The 16967-nt window shown below is 55.6% G+C and overlaps 1 protein-coding gene across 3 annotated transcripts; it reads right to left on the bottom strand.

The window, feature by feature from the left end:
• Window positions 1-779: 779 nt before the first annotated feature.
• EGR3 (early growth response 3) lies at window positions 780-6168 on the bottom strand. 3 transcript variants are annotated; one of them, XM_025463108.3, is made up of 2 exons: window positions 5852-6168; window positions 780-4531 (listed from the first exon to the last, which is right to left on the bottom strand). In XM_025463108.3, the coding sequence occupies exons 1-2, from the start codon at window positions 6003-6005 to the stop codon at window positions 3522-3524; spliced, it is 1164 nt and encodes a 387-aa protein (XP_025318893.1). In that variant the 5' UTR covers window positions 6006-6168; the 3' UTR covers window positions 780-3521. The 3 variants fall into 3 exon arrangements, with proteins under 3 accessions (XP_025318893.1, XP_048956898.1, XP_025318894.1); XM_049100941.1 differs by lacking the exon at window positions 5852-6168 and adding an exon at window positions 5549-5791; XM_025463109.3 differs by lacking the exon at window positions 5852-6168 and adding an exon at window positions 5352-5507.
• Between the last annotated feature and the right edge of the window lie 10799 nt (window positions 6169-16967).

The raw sequence follows: 16967 nt of genomic DNA, 5'->3' as shown, positions 1-16967 counted from the left end.
TCCAAATCCCAAATGTTCTTACTCCTCTCAGAAGCATGGGGTCCCTGGGGAGTTCATAAGAGCTGTGGTTTCAGCCAAGACCCTCTTTCCCAGGCAGCTACAAATAGTGAGGCCTGGACAGTCCCATCCAAGTAGGACTGAAGTTGCAGAATTTTAAAATCTGATTTTTTCCCAATTATCTGACCACAATAGAGCCTCCAATCTTTCTGGTTATCTTGCCAACCTTGAAGAACCCTCTCTCAAGTCTCCACCTGTTTTTCAGGCTTCAAAAGCTTTAGCAAGAGCACTACTCAGTGTTGCTGTACAGACTTTACAGAGTCCTGCTCTGGAGCGCCCTGTTACCTCCAGAGGCATAGTTTATCAACTAGAAGACCCCCCACTTCTCTACCCTCAAAACCCATTAGAAACCAGGGAGAAGGGTTCTAGAAAGTTCCGGTCAGTAGTCCTGATTCCCATGAGTTTATTTCATCTGTTAGCCTCATCTCTCTGGCAGTTTGAGAGTCTCAGCAGTATGGAGGAAGAATTCTATTCTGTTAGAACCACAGTAAACACTCGACACTGGATTTGAAACACCAGAACCCGCGCAAAATTCTGACCAACTTCTAATAAGGCCAAATTCCATGTTTCACCTTGAGTTTTCAGAGCAAGAACAGCAAAACCTGGCATAAGAACCTATCAAACCAACAAGCAGCCAAAAACAAACAAGACAAAAAAACAGGCCAAACCAAAACTTTATACTATGAAAACAAGAAATAAAATAAGGAGATTTATAGGCCGGCTGATTGTCAGCAAACACAATATATTTACTGTATTAGCATTTGCTCACAGTGCAAATGGTACAACATTACACCATTTCAATATTTCGGTTTTTAAAAATGCTGTTTTCATTAACTATATTATATTGGCATAACAATGTGACAAAGGAGCAAATGAAATGTTGGTGAAGAATTTCACCTTTTCACAATATCAAGCATATTTTTTTAACCTTAGTATAAGGTACTATAAATCCAAGAAATAAAAACATCCACAAAATATATTACATCTGGTTTGTCTTTTTCTAAGTACTCAACTTTATACAAAAGTCTTTCAAAAAATATCATTCCCCATAGGTTTTCCTGTTTAAAACCTGATTTTTTTCTCTCAGTTCACATAAGTTAGAGTGCATTTTCTTTTGTTGTTTTTTTTTTAAACATGCAGACATATAAAAAATCTGGATAGCACAACCTTTTGGCAACAAAGTTATTTTTCTCTTAGTTTAAGCTTAAATGTCTGAGAACAGTTTTATTAAAACAAAGGAAAACTCAGATTATCATGCAGTGACATGCATAAACCAGAAGGAGCAAGGAAAAAATATTAAAGGATATTTGATTCCTCCTTCCAGCTTTGAAGTGACCAAAATTTTTGTTTTTAATAATCATCACATTATAAAAAGTATTCAGCAAAATACTGTCTCTGCAAAGAAAGATTTTACCCTTCAGCTGAAAAAATATGGGCCCTCCTGGCAAACTTCACCCTCTTCTCTCTCCTACAAAAAGTCCAAGTACCTGGAAATTCACAATCCCCCTGCTCTTTGATTTTTTTCCCTTTCACTAGACTCCTTTTAGTATTATTTATCCACCACCAAAGGAAACAAAAAACAAAAAACAAACCCCCCCAAAAAAAAAACAAAAAACAAAACAAAACAAAAACCCCCGATGCTTTTTTTCTTAAAAAAAAAAAAAAAAAGTGGGAAACGCATAAAGTGACTTTAAAAACAGACATTCTGTAAACTCCAGACCTTTGTTCCTTCTCTCTGGGCAGCTTAGTGACCACAGGAGAAATAACGCTAATAGGGAACAGTACATTCAGTCAAGACTGTGCTGGAAGCTGTGTCAGAGCAACCTTCCCTACTACTCCACTTCAAAAGAGTCACCCCTGTGTGGGGGAAGCGCTAGGGAGGAGGGGGTGCCTGAGAAGAGGTGAGGTAGGGCAGGGAGAAGGTGAGACTGGGCTACGGGGGGGGAAAAGATATGCCTCATTCAGAAACATGGATTAATGCAAAAATACCCATATCTTTAAGGAAAATTTGGACAGAGATGTGTGTATATGCAGGTATACCTACATACATACATATGTGTATATATACATACACATACCTATGTAGATATAATCTCATCAGTTAAATTTTTCATAAAAAATAAATCATTTAAAGCTTATATACCTACAAATTCTCTTTATCCCGGTGCACTGCACTGGATAGCCAAGTACCTTAGAAATTTTATTTTACTAGGAGTACATATTGTGTGTGTGTTATATATACATATGCATGTATGCGTGTATATACACATACATGCATACACACACACACACACACACACACACACCACATAGATTTTAATTCTACCTGTTGTGTTGGCCATGACAAAGGATGAAAAATGAGCCTGTTTTCCCATCAATGGCGGGGAAGGAGAAATGGGTACGTGCGAGCAAAAACAGAAAGATGGTGAAATGAGGTGGCTGGTTGAGGCCTGCCTTTCTGGAAGAAGATTTTGAAAGAGATGGGAAAAGGCTTAGAGCGAAGGGAGAGGAGGGGGGAGAAAGGGCCGAGGGTGAACTCAGGAACAGAGATTTTGAAAAGTGGGGCTGAGGAAATAGATCTGTTACAAGGCAGGTTTAGTGATGGCTGCTCCGTCTCCCCGCAGATCAAACTGCCCTGAGGCCTAAGAGGGAAGCGCTCGGAAAAGGAGGGGTGCTGAGGGGCCGAACCCTACACGGCGGTAGCAGCCCCGCGGCGGCGGCATCCGAGGCATTTCTGTAAGAAACATTATTTCCGAGCAGATGGAAGACCGTCTCATCCGGCCACGTGCAGGCCCCCAACCTGGGACATTCCCCCAGCGGCCTGGGGACCCGATGTGGGGAAGAGTTTGGGGTGGACACAGCCCAGTTCAGCTCAAGAGTCTCACACACCCACACACACGCGTGCGCGCGCGCGCACACACACCCACACACACCCACACACATAACACTCACGCGAGCACGCACACTCGCGCGCATCCCCGCACGCAGGCGCGCGTGCGTGCGGCGGGCAGCAAGCTCTGCGCTTTGGTGCGCTCCTTACCCCCTCCCCCTCTCGGGTCTTCGAGGGGGAACCGAGGGAGACGTGGGGGGAGCCGTGAGGTGCTTGGGTCGGGCGAGGCTTGGGCGGGCCCCGCCTTCAGTCCCCCGCAGGTCCTTGGCGCGGCCCAGCGGCCCCTGGATCAAGACGATCCGAACTGAACAAAGCGGGCTAGACGCCACCTTTCCGCCCCCACGCCTTGGTTAAGGGGGGGCAGCGAAGGGAGGGCGCCTCCTGCCCTGGCCCCCGACCGTTGGCCGGTGTGAAAGGGTGGAAACGGGGGACATCGAAGGGGAACAAGGGACCTTACGTCCATGGAGAGGCCAGGGCGCGGCCCCTGCGCCTCCGTAGCTAGCTTTCCCGCTGCTTTCAGGCCAGCAGCTGGGAGACACTGGAGGGGAAAAGTGGGGATCTGGGGGCCCGAGCCTCAGGCGCAGGTGGTGACCACAGGGGCCAGGGATACGGGGGGCGCCGAGGACGCAGAGGGCGCACCCCCCTTCTCCGCCTTCTTCTCCTTTTGCTTGAGGTGGATCTTGGCGTGGCGCTTGCGCTCGTCGCTGCGCGCAAACTTGCGCCCGCAGAACTCGCAGGCAAAGGGCTTCTCGCCCGTATGCGTGCGGATGTGAGTGGTAAGGTGGTCGCTGCGACTGAAGCTCCGCATGCAGATCCGGCACTGGAAGGGCTTGTGGCCCGTGTGGATGCGCAGGTGCCGGGTCAGCTCGTCCGAGCGACTGAAACGGCGGTCGCAGCCCTCCGCCGGGCACGCGTGGGGCCGCTCGTGGAGCGGGGTCTTGCTGGGCCGGTTGGGATACTTGCGGGGCCGGATGGGCTTGAGCGTGAGCGGCGGCTGGGGCAGGCTGCCAAAGCCCGGGTGGATCTGCTTGTCTTTGAACGCCTTGATGGTCTCCAGAGGGGTAATAGGGGGCGGATTGACCCGGATGGGGTCCATGCCCTGGAAGGGCTTGTGCTCCGGAATGGAGCCCATGTCGTTGGGGTGGTGATATAGGTTGTAGTCAGGAATCATGGGGAAGAGATTGCTGTCCAAGGCCGGCTTGGCCGATTGGTAATCCTGGGGGGAATAGGCGAGCCCGGGGTTGCCCTGGGGGTCGTGGAAAGACACAGGCTCCGAGTAGAGATCACTGCAGTTAGAATAGGGGGGCAGCGCCGGGTACATGGCCTCCACGTCGCCCTGCGGCGGCTGCACCATGCTGGCGGTGGAGGTCTGCGTGCTGAGTGCCCCTGAGGCCGGGGGCACCCCCAAGATGCCGGCGCTCATGAGGCTAATGATGTTGTCCTGACACCAGTTGGAAGGGGAGTCGAAGGCGAACTTTCCCAAGTAGGTCACGGTCTTGTTGCCGGGGGCTGGCTGGAAGGAGCCCGAATAAGAGAGTTCCGGGTTGGGCTTCTCGTTGGTCAGACCGATGTCCATCACATTCTCTGCGGAGAGCGGGGAAGAGAGGGGAGGGGTGAGTGAAGCCGAGCCGGCTCCCGGGCCGGGGCGCCCAGGTCCTTGCCCAGGTGCGGAGGGTGCGGCCGGGTGGAGTGAGCAGCGCACGGGGTAGGAGGAAAGCTGCGCCCCGGCGCAAAGCGGGCGGTGCCGCGCTCCCGGGCGCAACCTGGATACAGCAAAATACTACGGATCGGGGTGTGGAGTGGCTGCTGCACACACACCGCACACGCCGCGCACACACTCACGTATCACACGCACACACACGCGCGCGCGCGAGAAGCATTGTTGTTGTTTCCGAGGTGGGGCGGGCAGGTAGCAGCAGCTACAGGTAGTTTCAGACCCGGAGCGCGCCGGGCTCTCGCTCTCCAGCGCACACAACTCGGCCTCTTCCCCTAGCCCTGTCCGCGCCGGGACGCCGCGCCTTTCCTGCCCCGACGAAGCCCCCCGTGCGCACCGCGCCCGGGTCGCTGACCCGGAGCGCTCCGACGCTTTGTCCTCTGCGCGTAGAGGGGTTCTGACCGCCAAGGGAGCTCTCCCGCCGCCTTCCCGGGCCCCAGCCTTCTCCAGGCCTGGAGGAGCTTTCGGCTCTTGCTGGAGGGGGAAAGCCCAGCCTCAGCTAGCGAGGGTGGAGGGCGGCGGAAAACCGGCCCGTGTCTCCATGGCGGGAGTGGCTCCTCTCCTCCAGCTCCACGGCTGGGGGATCGCCCCCCGAGGCGGCCCCCGCGCCGGTGGACCCCCTCCCTCTCCCCGCCGTCCCCACACCCCCACGGCTTTGCTGAACGCCCCGGAAAGGCAGCGTCGCAGTACCTCTCCCACCGCGGGGACTCCACGCCGCACATGGCTCCATCCCGGGTGGGAGGCTGAGGGAGTAAGGGGGGGAGAGCGCGGGTGAAAGGGACGCTGGGCTCCTCCCGGGAAAGGGGGCGACAGCACCACGCCTTGCGCGCAGCCTGGCGATCGCGCCCCCTAAGTGGAGAACCCCGGAGCCGCTCGCTCGTACCTACCTCCCTCTGGTCGGCGGCTGCCCCCACCCGGGAGAACCGAAGCCTCTACCGTGGCGTCGCCAACCGAGCCTTCCCGATCGGGGAGGGCGGGAGGAGTGGGTGGGAAAAGCAACTCGCCCCCCGGAAAATTTCCAGCGCGCCCCCCATCTCTCCATCCATCCATCCATCTCTCCATCCATCCATCTCTCCATCCAGCCAGCCAGCCAGCCAGCCATCTATCCATCCATCGCTAGCTCGTTCCCTCCTCCTCTTCCTCTCTCCCTTTCCTTCCTCGCAGCCTCGCCGCCTCCCCGCCGCCCTTACCTGTAGCCATCTGATTGTAATGGGCTACCGAGTCGCTGCTGCCGGAGAAGAGGTTGAGCGCGCTGGGGATCTCCTCGGGGTACAGATTGTCAGGCAGTTGGTTTAGCAAACTGCTCATGGTCACCGGCAGCTTCTCGGCGAGTTTGCCGGTCATAGCACTCCCGAGCTGCCGCCGCCGCCACCGCCGCCACCGCCGCCGCTCGCTCCTAACGCAGCTTCCAGGCAAGCGGCATCCGAGAGGCGATCCGTGGTGCAGGGGAAAAGCATGCGAGAGGGAAAGTTCGGGGGGAGGGGGAGGGAAGAGGGGAAGGGGTGGGCCAGGGGAGGGGATCTTCTCTTTTTTGGGGTGGGTGGGAGAGAGGGCAAAGGGGGGGTAATCCTCTTGGGTGCCTCAGCTGGTGCCGTAAGAGGCTGGGGGGGGGGGGCGTGTGCGGGGGGGTGGTGGGGGGCCTGGGCTGGGGGAACCTCGGTCCGAGGGGGTTGGACGCGGCCTCAGTATTGATCTCACAAACAGATGCGCGCCGGCGGCCCCCCCGCCCCCCGATCCGCCACCGCCACCGCCGCCACTGCCGCCGCCGCCGCCTCTGCCGCTGCCGCTGCCGCTGCTACCACCACCACCAGCCCCGCCGCTTCCTAGCAAGCTCACTGCTGCCCAAAAGCTCCCAGCCAGGGAACTCCACCAGCCTATTTATCTGAGCCCCGGGAAAGCTCCGTGACGTAGCTGCCCATATATGGACAGACAAAGCCCAGCCGAAGGGGCGCGACGTCACAATGGAAGCTCCTCACAATGGAACATTAGAAAGCAGGAAGCGGGCCGCAGCCAACATGCGGCGCCCGCAAAGCTCGCAGATCTTAAAAAAATGAGAGAAAGAGAGAAATGAAAGAGACGAAAGAAGGAAAATTCGAGAGGAGAGAGGAAAGAGGGAAGCAACTGAACGCAACGCGTAAAGCGCGCAGCGCGGAGTTGAAAAAGCAATAACCTCCTGTGTGTTTATTTTTGGTCCGCACAACCAGAGCGCGCTTGTGTGGCGGGGGGCAGGGGGCCGGAGTTCTTCGCGAGTGGCCGCCAACAGCCCAAGCAGGGAGAAAGGGAATTGGAAACCCTCGGCGAGGTCCCTTTGCAACCTGCGAACTTCTGGGGAACCCGGAAGGCGTGCGCTCCGACCCCGCTCCCGCCGCTGCCCTCGCGTCTAAGACCCTGCCTGAGCCTGGGGAGAAAGGGAGCGCGTCCCTTCGAGGAGGAGCCCTGCGTGTCAGGGACCGCGGGTCCAGGATCCCCACCCCTCCCTCTGACTCTCCGCCCACACCCCCGCTGCTCCCCGGCCGCTGACCCGGCGCTGACTCCCTGCTGAGCGCAGTGGCCCGGAGCCTCGTAGCTGCAGCGCGGCTGCGCGGAGGCGAGCACCCAGCACTTTTGGGGGTCGAGGATGTGCGGTCTGGGTGGTAAGGCAGTAGGACTAAAGTTGAGGGGATAGGGGACGCGTGCACCAAATCCCTGATAATTCCCTAACGGTTCCAAAGCACCTCCTTTGGCCACGGGATGGCAGGAGGGCCCAGCAGGCCCAGGCGCAGTCGCTGTCTGTGGCTGCCTGCGAAGGGCCCGCCACGGAGTTGCAGCAGGAGTGTGCCGAACCCACAGTCTCCGAGCCACCTCCTCTAGTCCCTCCCCTCCCCCTCGCTTCCACAGGGCTGTCCCCATCGCTGCCTGCCGGCGCCCTGCAGTCAGGGGCCTCCCGGTTGCCGACCGGGACGCTGTCACCTCCCGGAGCCTCAGCAGATCCCGGGGGCGGCTGCTGCGTTCCCCGAGGCCTGCTCAGGGAGCGCGCGCGGCCGGGCCGCGGGAGAGCCGGAGCAGAGAAAGGGAGCGTGGGGGAGCGACCCCGAATCACACCGGCACCGGCTTGGCGTGGGAGGATTCCCTCCTCGGTGGCCGCGTGGGCGCGGTGAATCCCGCGTCCCCCCCCTTCCCCACGCTGGGGAGTCGGGGTTGGGGGAACGTGCATTTCTCAGGGGGAGTGGGAGTGTTGACAAGGAGGAAGAGAGGATCCCCGGGCCTCACTCCGTGGGAGGGCCACGCGGGCCGGGGACGTGTGGGAGGAACTCCCGAGCTGCACATCGTGGTGGGGGTGGATGACAACCTCGCTCCCCTCCCCTCCGCGCGGCGGAGAACTGGGGGTGGGAGGGTCCGGCCTCCCCCGGATCTTCTCTGGTTCTTGGTAAAGGAGGGATTCCCGCCGCCCGCGAGCCCCCTCACCCCACCCCTGCTGCCGCTCCCGCCAGGCTCCCCACACCTATCCAGGGGAGGCGCTGCGCCCCCGGGCTCTCCTCCGCCCGCGCGGCGCGGGGAGGGAGCGCTCTGCAGCGGTCCCCGGCTCCGGCCGGAATCAGGGCATGCAGCGCCTCCCGCCCCCGGCTCCCTCCCTAGGGGGGCGAGCGGCCGGCCCGGGGGCGTGGGCGGCAGTGTGAGCCCGGCTGGGCGCGGGAGGGGCCCCGGCGGCTGCAGGGAGGGTCGCGGGGCGGCGGGCCAAGCCGGGAAGAGCCATACAAGGAGCGGATCCGGTGACGCGCCGGCCGCGCCCCTTCTCCTCGATTTGGCTGCCGATTCCGGTCCCCGGATTTGCATATTTTGGCATCCAGTGGAAAAGGAAAGAAGAACGGAACCCGCAGCCTTTAAAGGAACCGCACAGACTCTAGCGTCACCTAGGGAGGCGGTCTGGGGGGCGTGAAAAATTAGCCAGCGGCTCTGGCCTCTGGCCGCGGAGCGCCGCAGCCTGGGAGCAGCGGCGAGCGGCGGTGACTAGCGAGGCCCGCCCGCACCTGGCCCCTCCGCGGCGCTTCCTGCGGCGCGGGCACCCGGAGGCGGCGGGGGTCTCGGCGGGTTCCCGCCCGGGGCCAGGGGACGCCGCCGGGGCGGCGCGGCCTTGCGCGAGCGGCAGGCCACGGTAGTGACTGCAGTGGCCTTGTTTCCCCGCGCGAGGCACAGCTCAGCCTTCGGGGGTAGCGGGAAGGAAGCGGGAGACCTCCGGGCGGCCCAGCTCCAGTCCGGAGGACCCTGCCGTGATGCACCCCCTCCCCCTCGGCCCAGACCTCTCCCCAGAAGAGGAGGGTGAGGAGCTGGAAACCCCAGTCCTGTTATATAGGGGCCCGCGTTAGGAAAGGCAGAGGCAGTGGGAGAATTTGGGATCCTTGAAGGCTTCCAGGACCCCCAGAGACTGTGGAGGAGTGTAGCCCCTCCCGAGAGGGGCCCCCAAACACGTTTAGGCTAGCTGCACTTGTTGCATCGAAGAGAGGAGCAAGTAGCAGACCTCCGAGGCCTGCTCCACCGCCTGCTTACTTGTTGGTGAGACTGGATAAGAGGCTTTGGGGGCAAATTGCCTGCCACCTGCTTCCTCCTAGTTTTTGACAAAGAATGGGAGCCTTCAGTTCAATTAAATAAGCATTCATTAAAACTTCAGTGTGACCTGGGGCAAATTTCTGAATTTCTTTCTTAGCCTCAGTTTCCTTATTTGTAAATTGGGATAATGATAGTACTTATGCCTTAGGAAGCTTTAAATGAGATAATCCTCATAGAGTACTTATGCCAGCCCCCTTGAAGGTACCCCGTAAAGGGCAGTTAAATATTTATTTATTTTTTATGATAGTCACAGAGAGAGAGAGAGAAGCAGAGACACAGGCAGAGGGAGCCTGATGTGGGACTCGATCCCAGGTCTCCAGGATCACGCCCTGGGCCAAAGGCAGGCGCCAAACCACTGCACCACCCAGGGATCCCTAAAGGGCAGTTAATACTGGTCAACTATACTCTCCCCTACTCTACTGGGTATCTTAAGGGTGCGTATAAGTGATGCAGGGAGTACCGAGGGCCAGATATCCCCTATCCATGTGATCATATATACAAGAAGCATTGGGGTTTATTTTTTAGGGGAGAAAGAATGTCCTGTTCGTGCGCCAGGTACCTGCTGGGCACTGTGCCAAGGTTAAAGAAATGTCCTCACTCTGCAGGAGCACCAGCCCCCAGCGCTGGGGGTGACATAAGACAGGGTACAGAGAAGTTACTCGGTTGCACTTCAAGACGCTGGCACATCCTTCTAGACTTTTTGGAGGGTGGCTCTGGCTCCTGGGGTGAGGTGGGGGACTCATGCCTTTCCGTCCCTCCTCTGCCAGGGAAGGAGTCCTGCCATGGAAAGGCTGCCTCTGTAAGCAGGGGTCATTCTTGCCTGACTCCTCTTCAGGTAGGAGCCCCCACAGGTGTCCCCTGTTAGCCTGGATGATGGTGGCAGATGGAGGCCAGGGTTCTGTGGCAGGTGGGGACAAGCCTGGGTATGAAGTGGGTGTGGGGTGTTTGGAGTGACTGCTTATAGACTAATAGCCTTCTCCCTTCTGGTCGCCAAGCCTTGCATCCAGCAGAGAAAAAAATTTTTCCTCCTTTCCTCCCCCTTCTCTCCTCTCTCTCTCCTGAGCAGGGGCCGAGGGCAATTGTCTCAGGTTTATTGGCGGGCTCAGGTGAGAATGCCAAGGGCCTAATTACCTGAACTCCAAGCCCCGGACTTGTTGGGGAGCGAGTAGGCACTGGTTCAGGGCGTCCTGGGCCTGGAGATGGTGAAAGGCAGGCCCGGCCCCTCTGCACTAGGGCCAAGGCCTCCCAGCCCCTGGTTGCTCTCTCCCACCAAGCCCAGCTCCCTTGCCAGCTGCATTTGTGGGGACAGCTGCCACGTATGGGGGCAATAGGTACGTTTGTCTTGATGGAAGGCTGAAGGAAGGTGTCCATGTGGCCCTAGGAATTCAGCCCCAAGAGAGGCCAGGTGGTTGCTCTGTCTTGCTCCTTAGTTCTGCAGTCACCTCCAAACTTTAGCTCCCTTCTGCTAAACATATCCAGTCTTTCTCTGCAATCTTACAACAACCCCCTCCCCCCAATTAATTCAATCTGGGGTGTTAGCAATTATAGCACTGCTCTTCTCAGAGGCAATCTGCATTTTCAAAGAAAATGCTTAGAGAGGGTAGGAAATCACTCAAAGGAATGAAGCCCTGTGCTTAGCATGATCCCTGGAAATGGTAGGTGCTCATTAATACTGGTGGAATGAGGTGACGGTGGGTAGCAGGCCCAGGGACAAGCAGTGGGAGGGCCGGCCTTCAGAGAGTGGGCTCCTCACATCATTCCAGGCACCTGTGTGGGTACAGGGCCCACCCTGGCGGTATTGCTCTGGATTGACACTTGTCTCAATGTAGTTGCTTTCCATCTTGGGGTGCCCCACAGGATGTGCACAGGGGACAGACAGGTCACTGAGGGAATCTCCCTGGCCATCTCTTCCTGGTATTCTAGAGGTCATTGCTATTTGTTCAATGACAACAGCCAGCTGAGGCCAGGTGGGTTTGGCCTAGAAGCTTTTGGAGGGGAAATAGTGTTGGTACCCATGAAGACTTTTGAAGGGGGTGCTCCTCCTGAAGCCACAGAAGACGCGGCCATGGGAGCCCCGTGGCCGTACTTCATTGCTTCATTGTCCTCATTCTTCACAACAATCCAGTGAAAAAGTTTTTAGGGCTGCCCCCTTAACATTTTGCTTTTTCAAAAAATGGAAAGTGTCCGAATTGTTCATTGGAGGATACCCAGCCAGGAGGCGGCTGAGCTGCCATTTGAACTCAAGGCCTTGTGACTCCAAGCTACTGCTCTTCATCCCCACCTTTGTCTCCTCATGGCTGCCAGAGAAAGAAATAAGTGGCAGAGCTGGGTAATAGGACAGATAGGTATAGAACTTGTGGAGAAGGTGGTGGGTAGAAGAAACGTTCCTTGGAATGTTGCCTCCCAGCAGCTACTTGGACCCAGTGTGTGGTGGGGGAAGAGCCCCTGCCCAGGGGACAGTTGGAGGCTACCCACTCAGGGGGGTGGGGGTGGGTGGGCAGCGTTTTAGCAGGGCTCTCAGTAGGTGGAATGGTCACTGTGCCTCTGAGCTCAGGTCCCATGACCATGTCACATCAGCCATGTACTTCCATTTTATTTTATTTTATTTTATTTTATTTTATTATTTTATTTTTATTTTATTTTATTTTTTAAAAAAGATTTTATTTATTTATTCATGAGAGACACACAGAGAGAGAGGCAGAGACATAGGCAGAGCGAGAAGCAGGCTCCCCCCACAAGGAGCCCGATGTGGGATTTGATCCTGGATCCTGGGATCACGCCCTGAATGAAGACAGATGCTCAACCGCTGAGCCACCCAAGGGTCCCCCTTCTTCCATTTTAAACACCTGTTTGTGCCCCAATTCAAAGTAACTCTTTATAATCATGTTGAATCGGGATCGTTTCTGATCACACTTCCAGCAATTTGGGGGCAGGTCTGGTGACCAAAAGGGAGAAAGTCTTGTTAAAAAGTGACATTTGCTGGGGAAGGGCCCCCAAGTGGTCCTGGAGCCCCCTCCTTAGACACAAGTCCAAGGCTGTAAGTAACTGCCATAGGGACAGAGAAGCTGAGAGTTTAGGGCCCGGCCAGGCTGGAGCAGGGAAGGAAGGCAGGTCTTGGGTTAGAAGGTGAGACTTGGAAAGAGGTTGCTGGTTGGGTAAGTGGAGAGTAGAATCAGGAGTTCTGCATTCTACTGTGAATTATCTATAGGACTTTGAACCAGGCTCTCTTGTTCCTGGGCTTCTGGTAGGAACCAGACCAGACAATCCACCTCTAAGTTCTTCCCAGGCCTGTTAATCCACTGTTTCAGGATTCCACTGTAGAAAGGGTTAGGAGGAGACGCGTTAGTGTTCCCAATAGAGGTGGGTGTTCTGTAAAGCTTGGTCTGGGATCCTCGTGGAGAAGGAGGCATGGGTCAGGAGATGAGGCCTTACAATAGGAACTTTGCTGTGCTAGCTTAGGCGTTCATGGAAGGTAAGTAGAGTCATGTGCTCAGAAGGCCCATCATTGCCCCTGGGGGCCACTGTGGGACAGCCCCCTTCTCAACTGGGAGGGATAGTATATCTGCAGAAAGGACTCTTGGGGGATGGGGCTTTTTGAAAAGAGGAAATTTGTCATCTGAAATGAACCAGAAAATGTGTGTGAGGGGACAGTGGGGGAGGCACTCAGCAGGAACAAAAAGAGTGAGAGAGAGAGAAATGGAGAGAGAGATGGGAACTGGTTTTCCCTTGCTGCTCTCTGCACAGCCAGCCTCTTGCAGGGGTGCAGACTTCACCCATGGGATCTAAGGGGCTGGCAGATTCCTCTTCTCCCAGCCGTGTAAGAGACACCTGTGAGAAACCAGAGAGCTGTGGTTGAGATCCTTGTCCCTTACCAGTTCCTTGGCTCAGGACCCTTGTCAGCCTCAAACAAGGGGGCCCTTTGCCTCATTCATCAAGGTGAGGAGTTGGAGACAGACTTTTGTATTCTTTTTGGCTGTTCTGTGTGGTCAAAAATCTGGGATCTGGGGAAAAGCAGTTAATGACTCTTTGGGGCCTAAGACATGTTAGGATCCTCTTTCCCCAAGATGGCTTAGGTAGGGCTTCCTAACCTTTGTCATGCCTTAGCTCTCCTAGAAAATGAAACTCTATTTACAGCTCCTGAGGTAAAGGACGGACGCTGCCCCAGGACCTGTCCCATCACCCTGAGGGTTGGGGGAACTAGCTGGCTGGAACCCACTGGAAGTCTGCCCATCAGTTTTACTGCTGGCATGAGCCTCCCTGATAGGTCTTGGGGCACAATGTACAAAGGATAAAGGGCATGATATCTCTCTCTCAGTTACTGCAGAATTATTTGAGCTGTTCAGAATTGTTTACCCTAAGATCACCCAGAAAGTTACTGGAAGACAAGAGAATGGTGTCCAAGCTCCTGGAGGGGAGGCACTGAGTCTTATTCCTCTTTGTCTCCCAAGCACTAGCCCTGGGCCAGTCCCATTGGGTGCTCTCCTTGTTGGCCCAATTCAAGGGCCCACCTTGGTGATTCTGACCCGTGGTCTATTTGAGGAACAGCCTGACCCACTTGGATTTTTCTACCTGGTCCCTTCATTTCTACCTCCCAGCCATCCCACTGCAGGATGGGGTACCCCTTGTCTACCAAAATTCAATTTTATCAGGGGTACTTCTAGGTCTGGGACTTAGCCTCTCTTGCTTCAATATGGCAAACATCTAGGAAGCCCTTCCTGTGTACTCTGTGGAGGGAAGTGAACTTGAGACTGGGCTCCTGCTCTCTGTCGGGGAGCAGCCAGCTTACGGGGAATGTGGAATGAGGCTGTGTTAGGAGCAACCCTGCACAAGACATGCTATAGGTTTCGAGGGGGCACAGTTCAGAGGTGGAAGGACTGCCATAGGCTTGCAGGAGACACCTGTCCAGGAAGACGGGAAGGCCCCATTGGGAGGGAGGGCTTGATTAAGGCCCTGAGGAGGGCTGAGACCCATAGTGTGGGGTTGGGGGAGGGGGGACGACACAGACAGGAGAGGAGGGAGAGGGGAAGGGGATTCTGTGCCAAGAGCTATGATTTTCCCCCCTTATATTTAAAAATTTTGTTTATTTGAGAGAAAGAGAGAGAGAGAGAGAGAGAACACTAGCAGGATGAGGGACAGAGGAGAGGGAGAAGCAGACTCCCCACTGAGCAGGATGCCTGAAGCAGAATTCGATCCCAGGACCTTGAGATCATGACCTGAGCTGAAGGCAGACCCCTAACTGACTGAGCCACCCAGGTTCATTTTCATGTCAACTTTCTTTTTTTCATCTTTGGAATGGAACCCATTAGCATTGTCTTTCCGGGACTTCTCTCTCAAAATGCCCACTAGGCCTGATCATGGTTTGTTGTGTAGATGAATGAGGAACCCTAGAGGGGAGAGAAGGAACCAGTACTGAGCCTGGACATGCTGGATCCCATCAGACATGTGACACTGACTAGGATGTAAGCTCCAGAAAGGCAAAGGCTTGGGTCTGTGACCCTCACTGCTATATCCCTAGTGAGAACCTGGCTTATGGGGGTGCTCCATACCTATTCGTTGGAGAATGATGTGCCAGGATTCTTTTGGGCCATTCCGGATGTTATTAGCAGAAACAGGAAATGGGGCTAACTCCAGGCATGAAATCCAGGAGAAAGAAGGAGCTTGAGGAGTCCAAGGCAACATGGATCCCAGGTTGGGGGCGGGGTAGGATTAATCATACATAAACTCAAGTGGTAATAGCCCCGTTAATTGAGTCGTAATGATCCTTGGCATTTTTCATCTTCAAAGTCAGGAACAAACTGTAATTAATACTCCAGCCACCCGGGGGCAGGGTGGGGGGTGGCGTGGAGAATCTTGAGCTGCTGCTGCTACTCAGTCCAGGAAACTGAGGCACTGGTGGTGAAACGGGTTAGCAGAGTGGATACAAAGCCCATAATAAGGGCCCGGAATCTTCAGGGTGCCTTGAGCATATCGCAGGGTGGCCCTTCCCAAACCCAGGCAGCCGGGGAGCTGAGATCACAAATGGCGGGGGGGGGGGGGGCATTGGGAGACACCAGGGACAGAGAAAGGAGGCTTGGCCACTGGCCTGGCTAAGGGTGGCAGTATGGGGAGTCAGGAGTGCTGGTGGCCTGGCCCATGAGAGTGGGCCTGGGCCCAGGATGAGCCCAGAGGCGGCGCTGGAGTGGCGGGCAGAGCAGGAAGGGGACCCGGGAGTCTTTGGCGCCCAATGGCAGGCAGGCTCGGGGCGTATTCAGCGTGAGTCACCAGCAGCTTCGAAATGCCTCCCAGTTTCCTCATCGCAGTCTGGCCGCCCCGAGCCCGGAGGGAGTTTTTCATTAAGGTGATTACCCTGCTGTCATTAAAGGCCGGTAAATATCACCCAGGGACGGAGTTGCAGGCCGCCTCTGAACTGCAGCCCGGGTTCACAGCCCCCCTCCCTCCCCAGCCGGAGCCGCACCACTGGCCCTCTGCGGCCACCAGTTCGAATCCTCCTCCATATCCAGGGGCCAGGGGCCCGCGGCCTGCGAGTCCCCAAATGCCAAACCGCCATCCTGTTGGCCCAGCACCTTGCACCCACTGTGCTGTGGCATTTTCTCTTGGATTGCGATGTCTTTGAGGGACATCAGGTCAGTTCATCCTTTGGTTCAGCCCCTACTTACTCAGGAAAGCCTCTCCTATGATAGCCCCCTCCCAGGGGACCAGGGGATAAGCAGACACCACTTCTGTTGCCATCATCCCTCTTACCTTTTTACATTTATTTGTGGAATCCTTGGATACATGTCACCTCCCACCTTTCACATGTTTCAGAAGGGGCAGGAACCACTACTGATCTTGTATTGTTTACCTTTTGTGTCCTCCTCCCAGCCCACGTTCTTACCACCTGTCCCCAGGGTCTGGTGTCTAGCAGGCCTCTTCTGAATTAACAAGTCCCCATGAGGCAACAGAACTGTTTGATGGCTACGCCTCTGCCCAATTGTTGTCAACATAGGACAGTGATCTCTTGTGCACCTACTGTGTCAGGCATTGAGATTGGGGCAGGGATGAAAACTTGGAAGTCCTTGCTGTGGAGAGACGCAAGGCCTCGTGAGTGTTCAGGGTGGGGATGGGCAATCCGTAAATCTATAGGAGGTGGTGATGTGAAGAAAAAGAAAGAGAAGGGGAGAGTGTTGGAGAGTGCATGTTGAGATCCTGTTTTATGTAGTAATTCTTCCCTTCTTTGCATTTTGGAGCCAGTGCCACCGACATTAAAGTACGGAATCAGAATATGTGGGTCTGTGCTGTAGTCCAGCTCATTTATTGTCTGCTCTTTGAAAAGTTCTGTTTAGGCTCGATCTTAGTTTAAAGCAAATTACATCAGGGGTGCCTGGCTGGCTCAGTCGGAAGAGCACGTGACTCTTGATCTCAGGGTTGTGAGTTTGAGCCCCATGCCGGGTGTAGAGATGACTTAAATAAATAAATAAAGTTAAAAAAAATTACATCAAAGTCCACTAAGGAAGATGACGTCTCTGAAGGCAAAGTCACCTGTGACTGGTGTCAGCCCCTCTCCCCCGGGTCAGCTTTGCTGCCTGCCACCAGGTGGCCTGAGATAAAATTCTGATGGCTCAGGAGGACGCAGGTGGTTCAGAAGCCTCAAGGGGGAGGGATGGCAGCGGGCCAAGGGTGACTGTGGCTGTGGGTACCCTGGCCCTGAATCTCAGAGCTCCACTCCCCTCTCGCAGAGCCATC

Source organism: Canis lupus, chromosome 25 (assembly GCF_003254725.2).
Source record: "Canis lupus dingo isolate Sandy chromosome 25, ASM325472v2, whole genome shotgun sequence".
Taxonomy (NCBI): Eukaryota; Metazoa; Chordata; class Mammalia; order Carnivora; family Canidae; genus Canis; species Canis lupus.
The sequence above is the reverse complement of the archived record's forward strand: the minus strand, read 5'-3'. Positions and strand labels throughout refer to the sequence as shown.